The 19,220-nt window shown below is 32.7% G+C and overlaps 1 protein-coding gene across 2 annotated transcripts in view; it reads right to left on the bottom strand.

Annotated features, from left to right (window-relative positions):
• Positions 1–19,220, bottom strand: part of Phf14 (PHD finger protein 14) — a 320,314-nt gene that overhangs the window by 114,785 nt on the left and 186,309 nt on the right. Inside the window, exon 18 of one of the 2 annotated variants that reach the window (XM_021244762.2) lies at positions 4,820–5,022. The exons of the other annotated variant lie outside the window; for it this stretch is intronic. Within the exon in view, the coding sequence (XP_021100421.2) occupies positions 4,948–5,022 (75 nt within the window). The 3' untranslated portion in view covers positions 4,820–4,947. Of the gene's footprint in view, positions 1–4,819; positions 5,023–19,220 lie in introns of those variants that run through there. 2 annotated transcript variants of the gene reach the window in all.

Below are 19,220 nucleotides of genomic sequence, written 5' to 3' on the forward strand. Positions count from 1 at the left end.
TTTAAATACAGCCATGTCATCTTCTTCTGGAATATCGTCGTAACTCTCCAAGCCCCGAATTCTGGCCTGAATCTCTTCTGACTCCACTTCCTGTAGAACCATTGGCCCCAATCTCTCACATCCAGCAATAAGGCTCTCCTCAAATGAGCACTTCGTTTCCATGTACCCTGCTCATAGTGTCTTGGCAACCCATCTGTCAGTGATTTTATCCCATGAATTCTTTGCCCAAGTCAGGACCTCTTACAGGCTGGGGCTCACAAAAGTTCCATTAAATCACGTGTTAACTGAAGACTTGAGAGGCAGGAGTGACAACAAAAATGACAGTTAAAGAATGATGGTCCACACAAAAGTGCTGAAAGGTTGCAGGCATAAAAATTCCGAGTTTATTTCACACAAGTACATTAGTATGTCCATTACAACACATGAATCGAATTATGAAGGTTTATATTCATGTAACAACCACATCTGTTCATTATCAAGTATGTCTGTTATTTGTGCTGTCTGTAATCCAAGTGGTCATTAGACAATGTCCATTTGAGTTCATCTGTTTACACAGGCATTTACCCCTCGTCCAAAGGTGCCCACTTGGATATTTACAAATATTTCATTTATATTTTTATATTAATTATATACATATTATTTTATAACTCAGTACATCTGCTATGTGTTGCAACAGACATACTAAATGCACCCATCCATCTGATGATCTTAACTGGGGCTTACTGTTGAGGTAGGTCCTATATTCCAAGCATTCTGAAAAATCATGCTAGGGCTTATTTTCCAGTTAGATATTATTTTGGAGGAAATATAGTAAAAGGATTAAACCCTAATTTTGTGAGCCACACCACAAAACCATGGCTCTTGAAAAGAATACCAAGTATGAAACATATTGGCTCCAGTTTTTAACTATTATAAATAAAACTGTTAAAATATCTATGTGCAAATCTTTGTATGGGCATGTTTTCATTACTTATGTGTTAATATCTAGTAGTGGCATTGCTGGGTCACATGCTAAGGCATACTTAACTTCATAAATCTTCAAATTCTTTCCCAAAATGATATTTTCCCCAAAATGACATACTTCCACCAATGAGTGAAGAAAGTCAATTGATACATATGATGTTTCCGTATATGTGAAATTATGTAACAGCAAAAACAAATCAAGAAAGAAGGTAGATCAGTGGCTGAAGTAAGGGCACAATTGCAAAACTCAAAGACAGAACATTTTGTAGTGACGGGAAGATTCTGTATCTTGACTGAAGGTTACATGTATGTATCCATTTGTAAAAATTTATTCAAGTGGATATTTTTAAATGGGTGCATTTTATTTTATATAAATCAAATTCCAATAAAGTTGAAGAGTAAAAACAATACCTGCTAGTTGTGTTCGCTTATGTCATTCCTAAGCGCAGTACAAAGTAAAATTGAGACCCCTTATTTGAAAAGTATTAAGAAACTTAGAAGAATGTCTGCCATTGAATTCATAGTAGTAGAACACTACGTATCGTGTAATTGGCCCGGCAAAAATTTGTTGAATGAATTTAAGAACTGGGGCATATTGGTGCCCAACAGTGTCCATTTGACAGCGGCAAAGTGCAAACATCCTTTTCTGCTTCTTCTGTTTGCTCCCCAGATCTAAGGAAAGAATATAATCCTGAATACAATTTTTTTAAATGCTGTTTCCAAATGTGGTGGAGACAACTACTAATTAAAAATTGTTTTATTTTTAAATTCTTTGAAGATATCAAGAAATACAACTCAACACCTAACATGAAGAGAATACAATTTGGCGCAGTGGGTGAATTACACAGGTTACACAAAATATAAAGGAATTCTCATTCCACAGGCATTCTACACTGTTAGTTCTGGCATGACTTACAGTGACAGTGTTACTTACACCAACTTCAGGCCAAGAAATACGGTTCTGGAAACCAGAGCTCACACCCTGTGCCCTTCTCTTCCTGTCTACACTTGCACCAGGACAGTGAGAAAAGGGCCATCTGGATGCCGGGAAGGGAGTCCTACTGGAGCCGGAACTCTGCGGAAGTTGTATCTGAGCCTCCAGCTTTCAAAGCTGTGAGAAAGTAAATTTGTGTTTCCAGCCACACATCCTTAGGTATTTTGTTATGGAAGCCTGAGCTTCTATGTAACATACTCTATTGAATATAAAAATACATAATATGTACAATTTGATTTAGGTGAGGTGACTGGCTTAATGAGTCACATAATAAACCTGCAGAATTGTAAGACTCCCTCTCTATTTTATATATATATATATATATATATATATATATATATATATAAAAAGGTATGAACCTTAAAATTTTAAGTAATTCATATACAAACATTTCCTAAAGGAAATGAAAGTCCTAAAATAAGAAGGAATGTATCTTTGAAAAACTTTTTTAAAAAACTACAACTTACATGGCTTTCAATGGATAAAGACATCACTTAAAAACACTTAAAATGTTCACAGGGGGCTGTCACCATGCCTCTCATACTATATTTTATAAATGCAGCAATCCATACAGGAGATGAAAGCACACTAAAAGATGAATAGTCTATTAAAGTATGGCCAATGATTGCTTGAAAAATCTTACAGAAGCAATAGGTACTTTCATACTTGTTCCACGATAAGCAGAGTTTTCATGTTTTACATCAGACTGAATGGTATTTATAATGGTTCCACTTATTTCATGTAAACTAGTGTCTTCATGATGAATTAAAGTATAGGTAACAAGTTGGAGAACAAAAATAAAGGAAAGGCAGCAAGCTATGTATGAGCTACTAGTAAGACCAATATTTTTAGGAAAGATAGTGGATCCAAAAAGGAATGGTATTAACAGGTATTAAAAAAGGATTAAACAGCTGGGTGTGGTGGCACACACCTGTAATCCCAGTACTTGGGAGGCTAAGGCAAGAGGATTCCTGTGAGTTTGAGGCGAGTATGGGCTTACCCCTATAGCATGCTAAATATCTCACTCTAGAAAATAAGATACACTCTATATGGATACTATCGATCAGTGGAGGGGAAAAAAAAATCACTATTTTCATAGTCCCATTTAAGCTACAAATGATCAAGAGATATGACTTCTGCAAACAATAGGTAATTTAATCAGATGTATAAGAATGAATACAACAACCTTCCTTGTTGATACATAAGCAGAAAATATGGGTCTTTATGATGCACATCAGTTTCAACCATAATTTTTGTGAGACCTTATCTCAGCCCTCCTCCCCCCAAAAGATTAAATAATGTGATACTCTGGGGGTAAGACTGCTTGGGTTTGAACACCTGCTCTTCCAATTAGGAATTACATAACTTTAGTTAATTTAGTTCTACTATTTAAGTCTCATATTGATTGTTGCTAAAATGAGAAAAGAATATTATCAATCTTGTATGTTTATAGGAACAGTTATGTGACATAATATGTGGTAAACATTTAGCATACTACCTGCAACACAACACAGTTAAGTATGATACAAATCATGTATTACAGTTTTTTAAGTGTCACATTACTGATACATCACCAATCTGTGTGAATATTGGTATTCTGAAATAGACTGATGTGGGAAAACATCAAATTTGTACTACTGCACTTGCTTATTGTGAAAACCCTCTGCAGACCCTCAACTACCTTTTCATCCTTTTCTTTAGCTTAGTCTTTGCTCCAAAATTCATCAAGGAGTCTGTTACGCATTCTAGTTTTCCTAATCCCCATAGCTGTAGTTTTAAAGGCTACCCCTCAATGAATTTTGTTTTACCTACTTGCAGCCTACTGCATCATTGCTGCCAGGACATCCTATCACACATTTATTGAGCCTGTCAGGTGCATGTGATAAAAATATGGCCCCAGGGCAGATGCACTGATTCCATTCTCACAGGGAGGAAGCTGTACAGCATTGTCTTATAAATATCCCCAAATTGTGCCTCATTTTTAGAAACTCTACATTAAATCCATGCCTGTAATCCCAGCACTTGGGAGGCTGAGGCAGGAGGATCTCCAAGAGTTTAAGGCCAGCCTGGAATACATAGTGAGTTCAAGGCCAGCCTGCACCACATAGTGAGACCCTGTCTCAAAAAACAAAACAAAACACAACAACAACAACAAAAACCCAAAATCAAAGACATCTGTCAAAAACATTTGGGTCTATGAACAGCAGGTAGATTCATTAGTCCTGTTGTAGCTGGCAAACAACAACTTAGAAACCAGAACCAGGAAGAATAAAATGGCTGGTTAATGAGAACTTTAATAAAGATATGGATCAAAGGAACGTTAGAAAATTCCTAAGTCAACGCAACGCATGGAAACTGTCCTTAAAATGTCTGGGAAAAGTAAGGACCTGCATACAGTAGGTCCCCAGTAAATGTTATAAATTTACAATCATGGCTCTACTTCTACAATAATGTTAGATTATCACCCTTTTCCATCTTTTCCTTGTAATTCTAGAATATCATGTGAAACATATGTCCATGAAAACAGAAAATAGTATTTAAACTTGCAGCACTGGTTTTAAGTGTTTTCATGATCAAGTGTTCCCTGTTCATTTTTAAACTATGTTGCTTTTTTCTTTATATTGATAATTGGAATTCTGGTAAGGCTATTAAAGAAGACAACACAAACTAGGAAAAAGAAAACAGACTCTCGGAAGTTTTCTTTTAGTTCACCCAGATGAATTTTCACTTACAGACAAAGGAAAATCTTGTTTCTGTTCTAAAATTTTAGTTAAGAATTTTAATCCTTTTAAAACCATTCCAAGGACCAGCTTTAAAATAAAAAGTGAAATGCTCTAAAACACACAAATTCTGAATACAAGCTCCTATTTCAACAACTTTATTGAGAACATTTTGCAAGTAAGATTTTACAATTTAACATATTACAAATTAGAAATCTCATCTGCTACTACCTAAATTGCAAACTTTTCAAAAACACTACAGAAAATCTTTTATTTCTTTGGATTTTTCTGTTCCATGCTGAGCTCCTGAGATATATTTTTTCTTTCAGCTTCATTTTCATCTTCCTGTGAAATAAATTTTAGAAAACATTAAAATATAAACTTAGGGCATGCTTCATTGATACTTAATGTAATTTTAACTGTGTTTTATCTGTAGGACTATGAACTATTGTGATTCCAGGAATCCTAAGTAAAAGATTATACTGGATAAAATTATGTAATATTTAAATATTTATAGTTCATGCTGTTTTATACTACATATTTTGTACTACTACAAAATTTTCTGTAATTTTAAAAGCAACCAATTTTATCAATGTCCTAAAAATTATTTTTGAAAACACTTGCTACTGAAAAGTCATCTTTGAAGGGTGAACCAGATATTTTTACTTTACTCTCTGATAAAAAACAATAAATTTAACTTCTAAGACACTTTATGTGCTCCAGTATCGCATTTTGGTCCAATCTAGCATATTTTCTTGACAGGTCTGTCAATTTTCCAATTACTTGTACCACCATATGTTATCTGAAGATCAGTCAGGTCTAAAATAGGAAACATGGGCATGTCAGGCTATAGAATGTTTACAGTCTTCTATAGTTTCGATTCTAAGTGGTGGCCTCATAATTCACATCAGGTTTTATTGAACATGGTGAATAAATGAAGTGACATCATGATGTCTGCACCATAGAGATGAAATGCATCATGTGTTTAATATTAAATGTTGACCTTCAAAATATAAATAATGAGGTTCTAGAAAAATATTTCATCTTACAATTTGTAACCCATCTCATTATACATGTTCCTTTAACAATATCCAAGTACAAAGCAGTCATGCTTTCATATTACTTCTGATTTATCATGTACTATCTTTCATTTTTATTAATTGAAATAACAGGCATTGTCTACTGAATTAAAGCATGAGCAACGATTTAAATATCTCTAGGTAATAGCAGTAATGTCAGTGTCACCAAACATGTGCTGTATCACAGTATCTTATACAATAAAATTCAAATGAATTAAACAATTGTTGAGTGCTGCTTAGTGAACTGACATTATTAAGTAAATGCAAATCAAGGTATAAACATTTTGTTTTCTATGAAAATCCATAACTCTTTCCTAATGTCACTAAGGTGTAAAAACCTTTCTTCCTTAAGAAATGCTTTTCTCTCTAAACTCAACAGCAACTGCAGTTTAGACTTTGTAAACATCAGGAAAGTAGAGAATTATCAGTATTACTAATCAATCTGAAATGTTATAGATATGTGAGACACCAGGGATGAGACTTTAACTATCACTTGGCAATTTAATTTTATATATTTTTCCAAGTCAAATAGCTATTGTATGCCACTTAACTTTTTTCTCAATTTATCTCTAATATGTAAAGATAGTCTATTATGTTCAACTGACTCAAAGATTTATTAATGAGTAGGTAGCTTCTACTTTTTAGAAAAAAAGTTCCTAGAGATAACATTTTAGTTATGGTATATTAAAAATAAAATCTTTCTCAATGCTTTCATTGTCTTCTTTAGGTAAGACTGTCAGAAAATGTTAAATCAGCAGGGAAGGTGGCAAGAAATGGGAATTAGGTAGCACTGAATTTGTCAAGATATATCTCAAGGCAGTCTTTCACTGTCTTATATTCCTACCATCTAACAGGTCCAGGCATAGGCACAGTATACAGTTGTAGTTCAATTAATGTTTCCTGAACTATGTGAAACAGTGGAGTAAAAAATGAGTATCAGAGAGGTCTGTCTGAACCAATATGTAATTCTGAAAAATGTACTATCACTCCTTTTGCACTAGTTGCACTTCAGCAATCTTCACTTAAACAGCACTGAAAACAGAAAAAGTGTTTGAAGCAACAAGTACCAACACAGCCATTAGCAAGCTCATATTCTCTAATGTGTAGGAGATGAATGGAGCTGTTATTACCTGAGCAGACTACTAAGTTATACACCAATATGACCTTCTGGTTTAACAATGTTTATCTAGTCTTGCTACCAATCTTAAATGCTACCCAAACTCAAAATAGAAATGAACAGATTTAATAATAAACCCGAGAATGAGGAAGTAGCTATATACTTTTGCTTTCATATTTAATTATAAATAAAAGCTACAGGAGCATATTGTCAAGTGCAATTACAAACTGCATCTTACGTTAATTTGGATATGGGAACATATGGATCAGGAATATGCAGATATACCAGCATATCAGAATTTTTAATATAATATCAGTCTTGTTGAATTTTTCTTAGTTAGAAAATATAATTTATAAATGCGTCTTTTCTAGCACTGACTTCTGTTTAGAACAGGTACATAATTGATTTCACATGTTTATGTTGAAAACTTGTCTTAAAATAGCTTGCCTTTTTAGAAAGCTTTTAAATTACTTGTATAACTAGTAAGAGCTAATCTGTTTCTTCTTTTATACAAAGATAGCTGTGACCTATATGTAGCAAAGGATTATAGAAGGGAGGAAAAGGCAGTCAACTCCAATTGCTAGAGTATAACACTGAAATTACTACTGTATAACATCATCAAAATGGTAGTAATCGACTTTACCATAGATAAAAGCATTAAAATTTGATTCAACAAAACTCCAGAAGGGATTTTTTTGGAAGTGTGCTAATGTATGTTTTTAACATTATAGGTCATTTTTTGTGAGAACATTAAAAGCAGTTTGAGATGAACAAAATCAGTAAAGTAGTTTGGGCAGACAGCAAATCAAGTATCATTGATAAATGACTGCATACTAAATAATACTGTAAAAAAGGAAGCTTTTTAACCAAAGCATTTCTCTAGTACTGGATATTAAAGACAAGCAAAAATTTCTTCTGATGGAAGTCAGGATTTTTTCACTCTGCTGAGATAAGTATCTGTTTGTTTCCCAATGAAAGAAGACCCTTGCTACACGGATCATTTTCTTAGTGACAGCCCTGACAAGTCTGACATTTGTTTCACAAAGTGTTCTGAAATAACAGCAACAACATATCCTTTGAGGGTCCTGGAAAGCAGACAGGGTTTCCTCTTAAATGTTTAAGCTTGTTAATTCATACTCCAGAAAACATGATTTTTACAACTTTTCACATCTGCTATTATATTCAGGATTCCAAGAATGCACACTTATGTAACAACATCCATAACACCAAATAAGTAAATGTAGTTCCTTAGCTTTAACTCTTTATGTGGACAGAAAGGTAGGGAGAATGGTAATTTCTAGGTGAACATGTAGTAATGATCTAATGCTCTAGGTGGCAGTAGAGACTACATGAGTTAGTCTAACACAGAAATAACTGAAAACCACTGCCATGTTTATCCAAATTAAATCTTTCCTCTCACTGAAAAAAACTTGCAAGATTTTGTTTAAATGTTATTCAACTTATACCATCAGTCTGATATTAAGAAGTCCTTTTATTCTTGTTTTACAGATATGATTTCATTCTCATAAATAGTTCAAAGAATTGATGCAATCCTTCCTAACCGTCCTTCTTTTCTTTTTTCATAAAAGGAACTCCAAGCAACAATGGTCAATTATTTTAGCACCTGGAATTTCTATTAAACAGGTAACATGTGGGTTCAAATTACTGTCTATGAGTACAGATGATTCTATACTCATTTTGTAGACTGCCACATTTTAAATTATTTCTTAAAAGGTAGTATTGCACAAAGAGACCATGTTTCTTTGCATCTTTACATAAGTATCTTTCTGGTTGAGAAACTTGACAAAAACTACTCTAACCAAGTAATCAAGGCAAACTTCACAGTCAGACACAGAAAAATTAACCCTGTCTACGATGCACTAAAAAGGCTCATTACTTCTGGCCTAGAGTATCTTTCCCAATAACATGTAACCTCAATTTAATCATTATAAACAGTATAAAATAACTGAACAGTAATCTCAAAGTGTCAAGATCATTAATGACAAGACTTGACACTATCACAAAATGGAGGAGACTAAGGGGTACAATGAGTGGATAAAGAGTGGAATCCTGGACCATACAAATGACATTAATGGGAAAAATGGCTAAATTTAAATATGGTCTGCAAAGTAGTGAATGTAATCAACTCAATGTAAATTTTCTGGTAACACTACAGGGAACTGGATGAAGGGGCTACGGGGGCGGGAGAAGTCAAACGTGGCTATTTAATGAAAATGTTTAAAATTCAAATAAAGTTAACTAAAATGTATGGACAAAGATTTTACATGGAAAAGACACCCATGGCTCCTACAACAAAATATACAGCTAAAATAAGTTGTTTTCCATCATTCTACATAAAATCCTTTTCTGAATCACCTTAAATGTTTATAATGGTAATGTTACTGGTTTTTATTTTCTTGTCTGTATTTTCTTACCTTTTTTATAAAGATGGCTTACTTTCAGAACTGGAACACATTATTTGGTGTTATGGTATTTAACAAAGACAGTACCTTTATAATCTGGGCTTACGAACTTTTTCCAGAAATAAGAACAGTGACAAATCTATATTTACAGAAAGAATGATGTGAATTGCTTTCCTAAGTTTGCTGTTTACAGAGAAGGCATATGGTGCTACAACACAATAATGAAGTAAGAAGCTACAAATAAACACTAACTTCAGATGTTTCTATGTTCTTAAAATGTTTTCTTTAGATTTTAAGTATTCCTTTGACTGGTCAGAGAAGGAACAGTTATTGAAATTGGATTAAAAAATAAGTGAAAATTATCTAGATGGTTTAGTAACAACAGTCCTTTTAAAAAGTAAGTATGTGGAGCTATTAGAAAAAAATAGGTAGTTTTTCTGTTCTAAATGTTGGTAGTTATAAAACATGTGACGAAAAGCAATATATAAGATATTCTTTCAATCTGCAGTCAAAAACTACCTTCTTTTATCCATTTAAAACACTGGATATAACTATCAACAGTATGTAAAATTGTGCTCTAATACAGAAAATATGCTACTGCTGCACAAGAAAAAAATTTATCTCAATAAGTGGAAAAATACTGATGATAATGAAAATGTTTTAGGCAAAATGAGCACGCTGCATGCTTCAGACTAAAATTAATTAGAGTTTTTAATGTTTTACAATTCTACCATAATTCTTTAAATGGTGCATTTACTTCATAGTAATAAAACACTTGGATCATTAAGTAAAGTGTAAAATGTGTGTAATGTGCTACATTTAACAACCTTTGGCCCTTTTTCCTGTACTTCTGCATTCAGTTTTCTAATACACTGAATAAGCAATTGAAGACCACGATTAAATTTCCTGAGTTTGCATATTTGAGATTCTTATTTCATTTAATACAAAGGCAATTAATCTACCATTTTACAACTGAATTCCAACTACAGTGGGCCATGATAGATACTGAAATGAACTTACAAGAAATGCTTAATTAAATTTACTGTAAAATGCATATGAAATTTTTTTCTTATGACAGAAGTTGCATATTTAATTAATAATTCTAGGGCTATATTATGAAATTAAGTAACTTAGGGCATTCTTAATAAACACAGCTCAAATAAAAATGTCATGAAGTAAAATGGAGCAATCTTGTAAATTTTTACCTTAGTAATTCAAAGAGAGTTAATCAAGGGCATCTCCCTTTATTTAATATTACAAAATTATATCCTTTATTTTAATAGCAAATAAGATGGTAATGGGGCAGTGATATGTTTCTAACTTCATGTATAAGAATATGTAAATGAAAATATGTAAATATGTAAAAAATGTAAATATGTAAATTTTTGTTGTTGTGCCATCACTTCTCTCCAGTTCATGATTCTGAACTAGATCTAGTGGAGTAAGTTTGCTTTTCTAAGTCTTTAACACTTCCTTTGTGGCAGCTTTTGGTAGCAAGAAATTGGGACAGTTGAAAATAAGACTCTAGGCTGGGCATGGTGGTGCACACTTGTAATTCCAGCACTCTGGTCAGCTGAGACAGAGAATCACGAGTTCCAGCCCAACATGGGCAATTTAGTAAGACCTTGTCTTAAAATAAAATAAAATGAAATAAAATAGGCTAGAGATGAAGCTAGCTCAGTGCAAAAGCCCTGGGTTTAATCACCAGTACTGAAATGAAAAGTGAGAACAAAAAAACCTCTGACTTTATATGGTGTGGGATCAGGAAGCAGTCTCCCTAACCAGGGAAGAAGGACTCTACAGATTGGCATAGTATTCTAAAGGGCGTACGTTTAAAAAGGAAATGAAAATCAGTGAATGGAAGGTGTAAGTCTGTCACAGTAAGCAGGATAAAAGGAAGGATGTGAAATTAATGATGGATGGTACTTTTGAGTTAGGGTAGACTCTTAATGAGCATAAACCCAATTCCATAATTCATATCTTCCCATAATTATTAAAAACCCCACAATTTGTATGTGAATTTTTAGGTGTTTAAGATACAGTGCTAAACTGCATGGACAAAGAATACTACAGTAGTTTTTTCTTCTTCTGACAGATGAGTTGCTATATGATGAGTACATCTGACAACCCCTGAGGAGCTTGAAGATAGAAAATTCTCAGTCTCTATTAGACTTCTAATCTCTGGGAAATAGGAATAGAAGTCTAGGCTAGAAATCTACATGAGAGGCCACTACACTGGTAACTTTCCTTCACTTTTAACATTTTTGGTTTAAAAGATATTAACCTATTTCTGAATGTTTTAGATTGATAGCACTGACGACAAGATGAAAAATAAAGGAAAAACTCTCTCAAATTCCATAATAGGCCAACATAAATATATTTTCAAATGATAACAGCACATGTCCAATTTACATTTGTTAAAAGTGTATGGCACAATACAACACAATATTTGAATAAGTTCCTTAAGACATTTTATATAAATTATCTTCTAGTCACTAAATGTAACATCTCAAAAATCCCAAATGTGCTAACATTTAAAGCACTTCTACTTTCCCTTACTCAAAAACAGCAGATACTTCTAGACAGGTGGGTTTTTTGGGGGTTTTTTGGCTTTTTTGTCCTAAATAAGCAGGAGGTTTAAATTCCTAGAAGATTAAAAATTCTACAAAATAAAAGACAAAAATAACATCTAAAAATGTTTAAGATAGGCTAGATCACTCATTACATTATAGTTCCATAGACAAAAGATGTTCAAGTTTGATAACTGAGATAAAATAGCTGATGGGATATTAAAATTTCAGACAGCAACATGTCTGTAATCCCAGCTACTTGAGAGGCTGAGGCAGTAGGGTTACAAATCTGAGGTCAGCCTGGGAAATTGAGGCCTTGCCTCACAATAAAAATAAATAAAAGGACTGAGAAGGTAGTTCAGTAGTAGAGCACCTGCCTAGTATGCATGAAGTCCTGAATTCAAACCCCAGTACCCCAAAAGAATTTTTTTAAAGAGATATACATGCACTATGTAGTATGACTAAAATTAATAACTAAGATCATTATACAAACTGAAAATACTCTATGCAACATATTTTATTTATTCATTAATATAAGCAATAGCAATACTGGAATTGGCCATTGTATAACACCTTGTTTAATAGGATGCGACAAAATTTTATTTTTCATTGAATAATGAGGATTTTAATGTAACACAGACTAAAAAAGCATTTTAAGTTTTTTGTTTTGTTTTTGCTTAGTCAGGCCCTGAGTTTACTTTGTAACCAAAATAAATGTCTATAGTACCATTAGAAAAAAATCATAATTTGGGGCCATTTAAATCAATACCACAAAAATAACAGCAAATATTGAAAATATAATTTTTTGTTTCCTTTGCTGTCTTGATATTCTACATAAATACTAATTATATCACAGATCACTGTCCAACAAAGAGAATTTATGTAAGTGATAACAATCTTGTTACTCTAAAGATATTAAAAAATTGAAAGGTTAAGAAAAACTCCCTAATGAAAAAGATATTTACATAGTAGCTTAATTTCACTGAACCAGTTATAAGATTCAAAGTTAAAATTATATTTCCATTAAGATATAAAGTAGGCTGCTTTTAAATTTTTCAGTATTTAGAATTTTAATGTTATTATTCCTGAGGAAAGATACATTGTTAGTACTTTAAACTGATAACTAATTGAGACTAAGAAACAACATAATATCAAAATAATAAAATATTTATGAATAGATCTTCAGCTAGGAAATGTATAAATTATACTAATTTAAGAAGTATCAATATACAATGCTCTTATTAAGAAGGAAGTTATCAAAGTGTCCATTGCAAAAACTATATCAAATTAAAAAATGGGTTTTAGGCTAATCTGGAAACAACTGTGATGTATTTAGGGTAACTCACTCATTGTCTTATATTTCTCCTTAGTGATCAAATCACAGAATATTAAATTTAAAAGATTTCTAAACAACCTTACCCAACTCCTCACTGTATGTATGACAATACTAGCCACTAGATTGATAAAAACAGAAATCCGTTTCTTCACCAGACTCCTATAATTGTCTGGTTACTTAAAAATAAAACAACTCCACTGTCTTCTAAGCTCAAGTGATTTAAAACTACTTTGTTAAAGACAAAATAGTAACTTTATAGTGAAGAAAATTGATCAACATACTTAAATTGACCAATCACGGTTAACATAACTGGTAATACATATTGACATAGTTTCCTGATGTGATGCACTGAGAAGTGACAACGTGTCTGGTCTGTGATAGGCTTTCCAGTAAGGAACAACTTCAATTTAATCTGCTGAAAATATTACATGAAGCTAAATTGAAGAACATTCTACAAAATAAGTGAACAGTACTCTTTAAAAAAGTGCCAAGATCACCCGGGCATGGTGGTCCCAGCACACAGGAGGCTCAGGGAACAAGGATCACTGCGAGTTCAAGGCTACCCTGGGCTACATAGTGAGTTCAAGGCCAGCCTGAACTGCACAGTGAGACCCTGTCTCCCCCCCTCAAAAAAAAGCCAAGATCATGAAAGGCAAGGTAAAATTAAAGAATTACTTCAGACAGGGAAAGATGGAGACATTTAGATGAAATGAAATAGATCATGGATTGAACCCTGAACCAGAAAAAGGAAATAAATGGCAAAACTGGTACAAATCTAAGCAAATTCTACAGTATACACAGTATTATTGTACTAGGGTTTATTTCTTAGGTTTGATAATTTTTCTATGTTTAAGTTGTTAACATAAGGAGAAGCTGGAAAAGGGTTATCAGGATTCTCCATATCAGCTTTCCAACTCTTTTAAAGTCTAAATTTATCCCAATATAAAAAGCAGACACAGACAAATAACCTTTGTTACACGATTTAGAAATGAATTTGGAAATGAGACTTAGAAATTTGGTTTCAAATACTATAAACTTACTTTCCAAAATAATATGCAGAGGTAATCAGAGCTATGGATAATGGCATTTCAGCATTTCCATAACATGGGGGAGCTCAATAGACTCTACTCTATTAATCAGTATTATTGCCTGCTCACAAAACTACAGTTATTCAGTGACAATGGGTGATTTTTCACTAATGATGATTGGTGCTTATTTTTTTATTTTTTTGGTACCGGGAATCGAATGTCGGACCTTGCGCTTGGCGAGGCAGGCGCCGGAACCACTGAGCTAAATCCCCGGATGTGTCACTAATGAAATTCAGTGTTAAACTTTTTGAATTCTTGCAGTTTAGGAACCATTAGAACATAACTATTATATGGTAAAATGTAATATGATTAGTTTCTATTTCTTCAATTGTAGTTTCTTTGGGTAGCAGATATTCTTACCACACTGACATTTTATTTCAGTACATTTATTCAGAGGTTTCAAAATGATCTCTGGCTATTCGTCAGAAAAGAGATACTTCTGCTTGAAAAAAAATTTGTCCAGATAAGCAACATTTTTATCTTGGACTGACTTAATTATATCTAAATTATCAAAACGAAGTGCAAATGTTAAGGCAATCTACTAAACCACACCTAAAGAAACATTTTTTTATTGATAATCCATTGACTTGATTATACTGATTATATAATTTTCCTATTTTAGAAGAATCTGGATCACATTTTGTCCCTTGGTTCATATTGAACGTCTTTCTTTTAAAGATACTACTGACTCTTGAACTGGCTTCTACTCTAGAATCCTTCCTTTCTTCCTCCCACATACACACAAAAAATGAACAATGGTCATATGCCATATCCTGGGCAAGGTGTGGGAGATGATAAAGATGCATGTAGATAATTATAATGCAATGGAGGAAGCAGGTAATAAAGTACATGAGGTATATAAATGCAATGCTGACAATATATAGGGAGAGTTTGTTTTTTAATGAGTAATAGTCTACAGAGTTGGGCTATGACATCAAAATAATGTACCTTCCTCATGCACAAAGCTTAGTATCGTGAGTCTTCAAAACAAATTATTTTTCAACGTAAGACAAACTAGTTTTTTATTAAGATAAACCCAACATCAAAGACTACTGCTTTCAGAAATAAGCTTATTAGACTGAATTTTTAAAACTTTACATCCAAGTGCAGATTAAATTATCACAAATATCCTTATCTCAAGATGAATGTTATTTTCCCCAGAGTGAACACATTAATCTTCATTGTTTTATTGGAAATTAATAGCTCATTAGATGTCCATAACATATCTCTTATGCTACATTAATTTTTATAGATTTAAAAAGTAGATTTTGCTTTAAGTAAAATTTAAAATATTATTTTTGAAAATTCCACTCAAGAAAATTCTCCAATAGTAGCACTTTATAATAGGTGTCAGAAGTACAGCCATACTACCATATCTGCAATTTACAGATAATCTCTTTGCTACTATTTTGCTTTTCATAAAAAATGATCAAATATTTTAAACTACTAGCTTTAAACTCTTATCTTGAAGAATACCAGAACTTAGACCTGGTAGCACCTTGTGACTGGTGGAAAGTCCAAGGTTTAAAAGTTAATATGCATTCTGGGAAGCTGAAGCAGGAGGATTGCAAATTTAAGGCCAGACTGCAAACTCAGCGACTTACTGAGACCATGTTTCAAAATTAAAAAGGCTGTGGGTTCAATCTCCAGAACCACCAAAAGTAAAAAGAACCATCACCAAAAAAATCAACACATCAATAATGTCAGAAGACAATGGAAATGTCTTTAACCTTATAATCACCTAATCTTCACAACTCTTAATATACACAACATGAAATATTAAGTTGAACTTTCTGTCAAAAAATACAACATTGGCATCTTTCTTAAATTTCTTCTTCTAGTCAGGAGAGTTTTGCCTTAGTTTTTTAAAAAAGATCTGGTTTAATTTTCCATAAATATTTTTTAAAAACTTAATTGACACACAATAATTGTACATATTTATGGGGTACAACAAAATACTTTTATTCAAGTATATAGTGTATAATGATTAGATCAGAGTAACTGGCATATACATCACCTAAAATGTTTATCCTTTCTGTCAGGAACATTTAAAATCTTTTCTTTTTTCAAATTTCTTCTATTTATTTACTTTTTTGGTTCATATATATATATATATGTATATATATATACATGTGTGTATATATATATGTGTGTGTATATATATATGTGTGTGTGTGTGTGTGTGTATATATATATATATATATATATATTTTTTTTTTTTTTTTTTTTTTTTTTTTTTTTGTACCGGGGATAGAACTTGGGACCTTGTGCTTACAAGGCAGGAGGCAGAACCAATGAGCGAAATCCCCGGCCCTATTTAAAATCTTTTCTATGAGCTATTTTGAAATATATAATTAACTGTTGTCAACCCTATAAATCTTGTCTTTTATTTTTTCACTTGCCTTTAATGCTATCTTTAAAATTCTGCTGTCCTTTAATAATCTTATCTGGAGATGGTCCTAAAAGAGTTTTCTGACTTTATGGACAATATCAACCCTTCTTCTGCCTCTCCAACAAATTTTTCTCCATAACATTAATCACAATGAAACAACCATTTACCTATATTTACTATACCTATATTTACCTATATTTACTATGTCTTTTGCTCAAGTATAAGCTCCATCACAGCAGATTACCTTGGTCTTGCTTATTCCCTCATTATCCTCAGGAACTAGTACAACACTTTAAGCTCTCAATGAGTACTTCTTGAATATATGAACGAATACTTTTGTATATAGAAGCATGTGGATCCAATAAATAATTTTGGCTTTTTGGAATACTTATTAAATATCAAGTATTTACATTCATTATATGGAATGCTCACAAAACCCAGGGAAGATAAGTATCATTTGTATTTCCTCTTGAGGAAATTAGGGATTGGTGACATTAAAGACTGCCTTTGTTCACACACATAAAATTAGAGGAGCTGTGGCTCAAACTTAGCTTTATGACTCCAAAGAATATTCTCTTTTCAATAGACCATGTGTAGAATAAAATTCTCCATGGTTGATAAATTTAAAAAGATTTACCTACATTTGCAAAATAACTCAATTTTCACAAAATGGATACTGAATAAATTATAAATTATTCAAAAATAACTGGAAGAACTAATCAAAAAGCAATCTTAAAATCCAAACTAGTTCAGATTTGGAAGATTATTTATGAGAACTTTGAAAACCATATCAATTATTATTACGGTCTAAAATGTCCTCCCAAAGGCTCTTCTCTTGAGCCTTGAATGCCAGCTGATAGACTTTTGAAATGACTGGATCATAATTGTTATAACTTTATCAATGGATTAAGCCATTGCTAGAATCATTTGATGTCACTATTGAAAAGTGAAGAAAACAGAAGTGGGGGACAGCTGAAGAGAATGAATCAAGAGGGCCAGACTGTGGGAACTGTATCCGGTACCTGGTTCCTTTCTCTCCTCCATTTCATCTTCCTTCTCTCTATAATCTGCCATGAGGTGAGCATCTTCCTTCTAATCCTCTCCATCATGATGATCCTTCCTCACCACAGGCCTAAAAGCAATGGAGTCAGCTGACTATGGACTGAAACCTCTGAAACTGTGAATCTAAATAAACCTTTCTTCCTCTAAGCTGTTATTTTTGGGTATTTTGTCACAGTGATTAAAGACTGACCAACAACTAGTTTTTCTAAGTACAGTAGTTACCCCCTTTTAGCCTCAGGGTATATACTCAAAGAGCCCAGTAGAGGCCTAAAACCACAGATCATTCAGAATCCTATATATACTATGTGTTTTTCCTATATGTATGCAACTATTATAAAGCTTAATTTATAAAGTAGGCACAGTAAAGCTAACAATATAAAATGAATAATAAAATAGAATATTATAGTATTTTGCAATAAAAATTATGTAAAGTGGTTTCTTTTTCTCTCTCAAAAATACCTTATTGTACTCTACTTCCCTTCTTGTGATGTTGTGAGGTGATGTGATATGAAATGAAGTGAGGTGAATAATGGAGGTGCTGACATTGTGATTTACTCATAGTGTTAGGCTACTACATAAGGCTCACTTGAGAACAAGTAACTTTCTACTGTTACAGTAGATCTGATAACCCAGACAGCTACTGATTAACTAATGGGCAGACAGTATACACTGTATTGGTAGGGATGATTCCTAGGCAGGACAGAGTGGACCAGTGCAAGCTTTCATTCAATAAATAGACTTAAAATATGGATTATTTATTAGTGGAATTTTCCATTAAATATTTTTGTACCTCAGGTAACTGAAACAACAGCAAGTGACACTGAGAATAGTTTGGGGGCTACTGAATTAGACTGTTATGGTATATTTCCTCAATCTCATGAGATTGCAGAAATAAGAGAGAAAAAAGGTGTACTAGAAAAATGTTGCAATGATCAGCTTCTCAGAAACAAAACATTCTGTCATTATCCTGGGATGCCTGATCTTAGTTCCTAAAATATGCTCATATAAAGAGGATTTACTGTCACAGTTCATGGGTTCCTCAATTATTTGACAGCTACTAATGCAAACTTTACTTTGCAAAGAAGAAAAAAAACCCTATTTGTAAGAAGAATCATTAGTCTACACAGCCAGGTCTGTGCATGGCTCTTGGGGCTCTTGGGAATGCTTAGAGGCCAAACTCAAGAGTCTTAAAAAGAAAATCCTCGTGTACTATGAAACCCAGATGCAAAGATACAGTTAAAGAAAAAAATTTATATATTTAATATAAAAAAGTATACAGAAGTTAATAACTTCATAGCAACATTATGTGGCCATACTACACAATCAAAAGTACATTAAACATTTAGAAAGTGCAAGTTTTCATAATACTAATGTTCAACAATTACTCAGAAAATTCAAATTAATTTATAACCATTGCATTGAGATTTAAAAATATATTTTATTTTTCTTGTTTTAAAAATTACTGATGTATCTTTT

This window comes from Heterocephalus glaber, unplaced genomic scaffold (assembly GCF_053883595.1).
Source record: "Heterocephalus glaber isolate CG9 unplaced genomic scaffold, H.glaber_assembly_v1.0 deba00000546, whole genome shotgun sequence".
Classification (NCBI taxonomy): Eukaryota; Metazoa; Chordata; class Mammalia; order Rodentia; family Bathyergidae; genus Heterocephalus; species Heterocephalus glaber.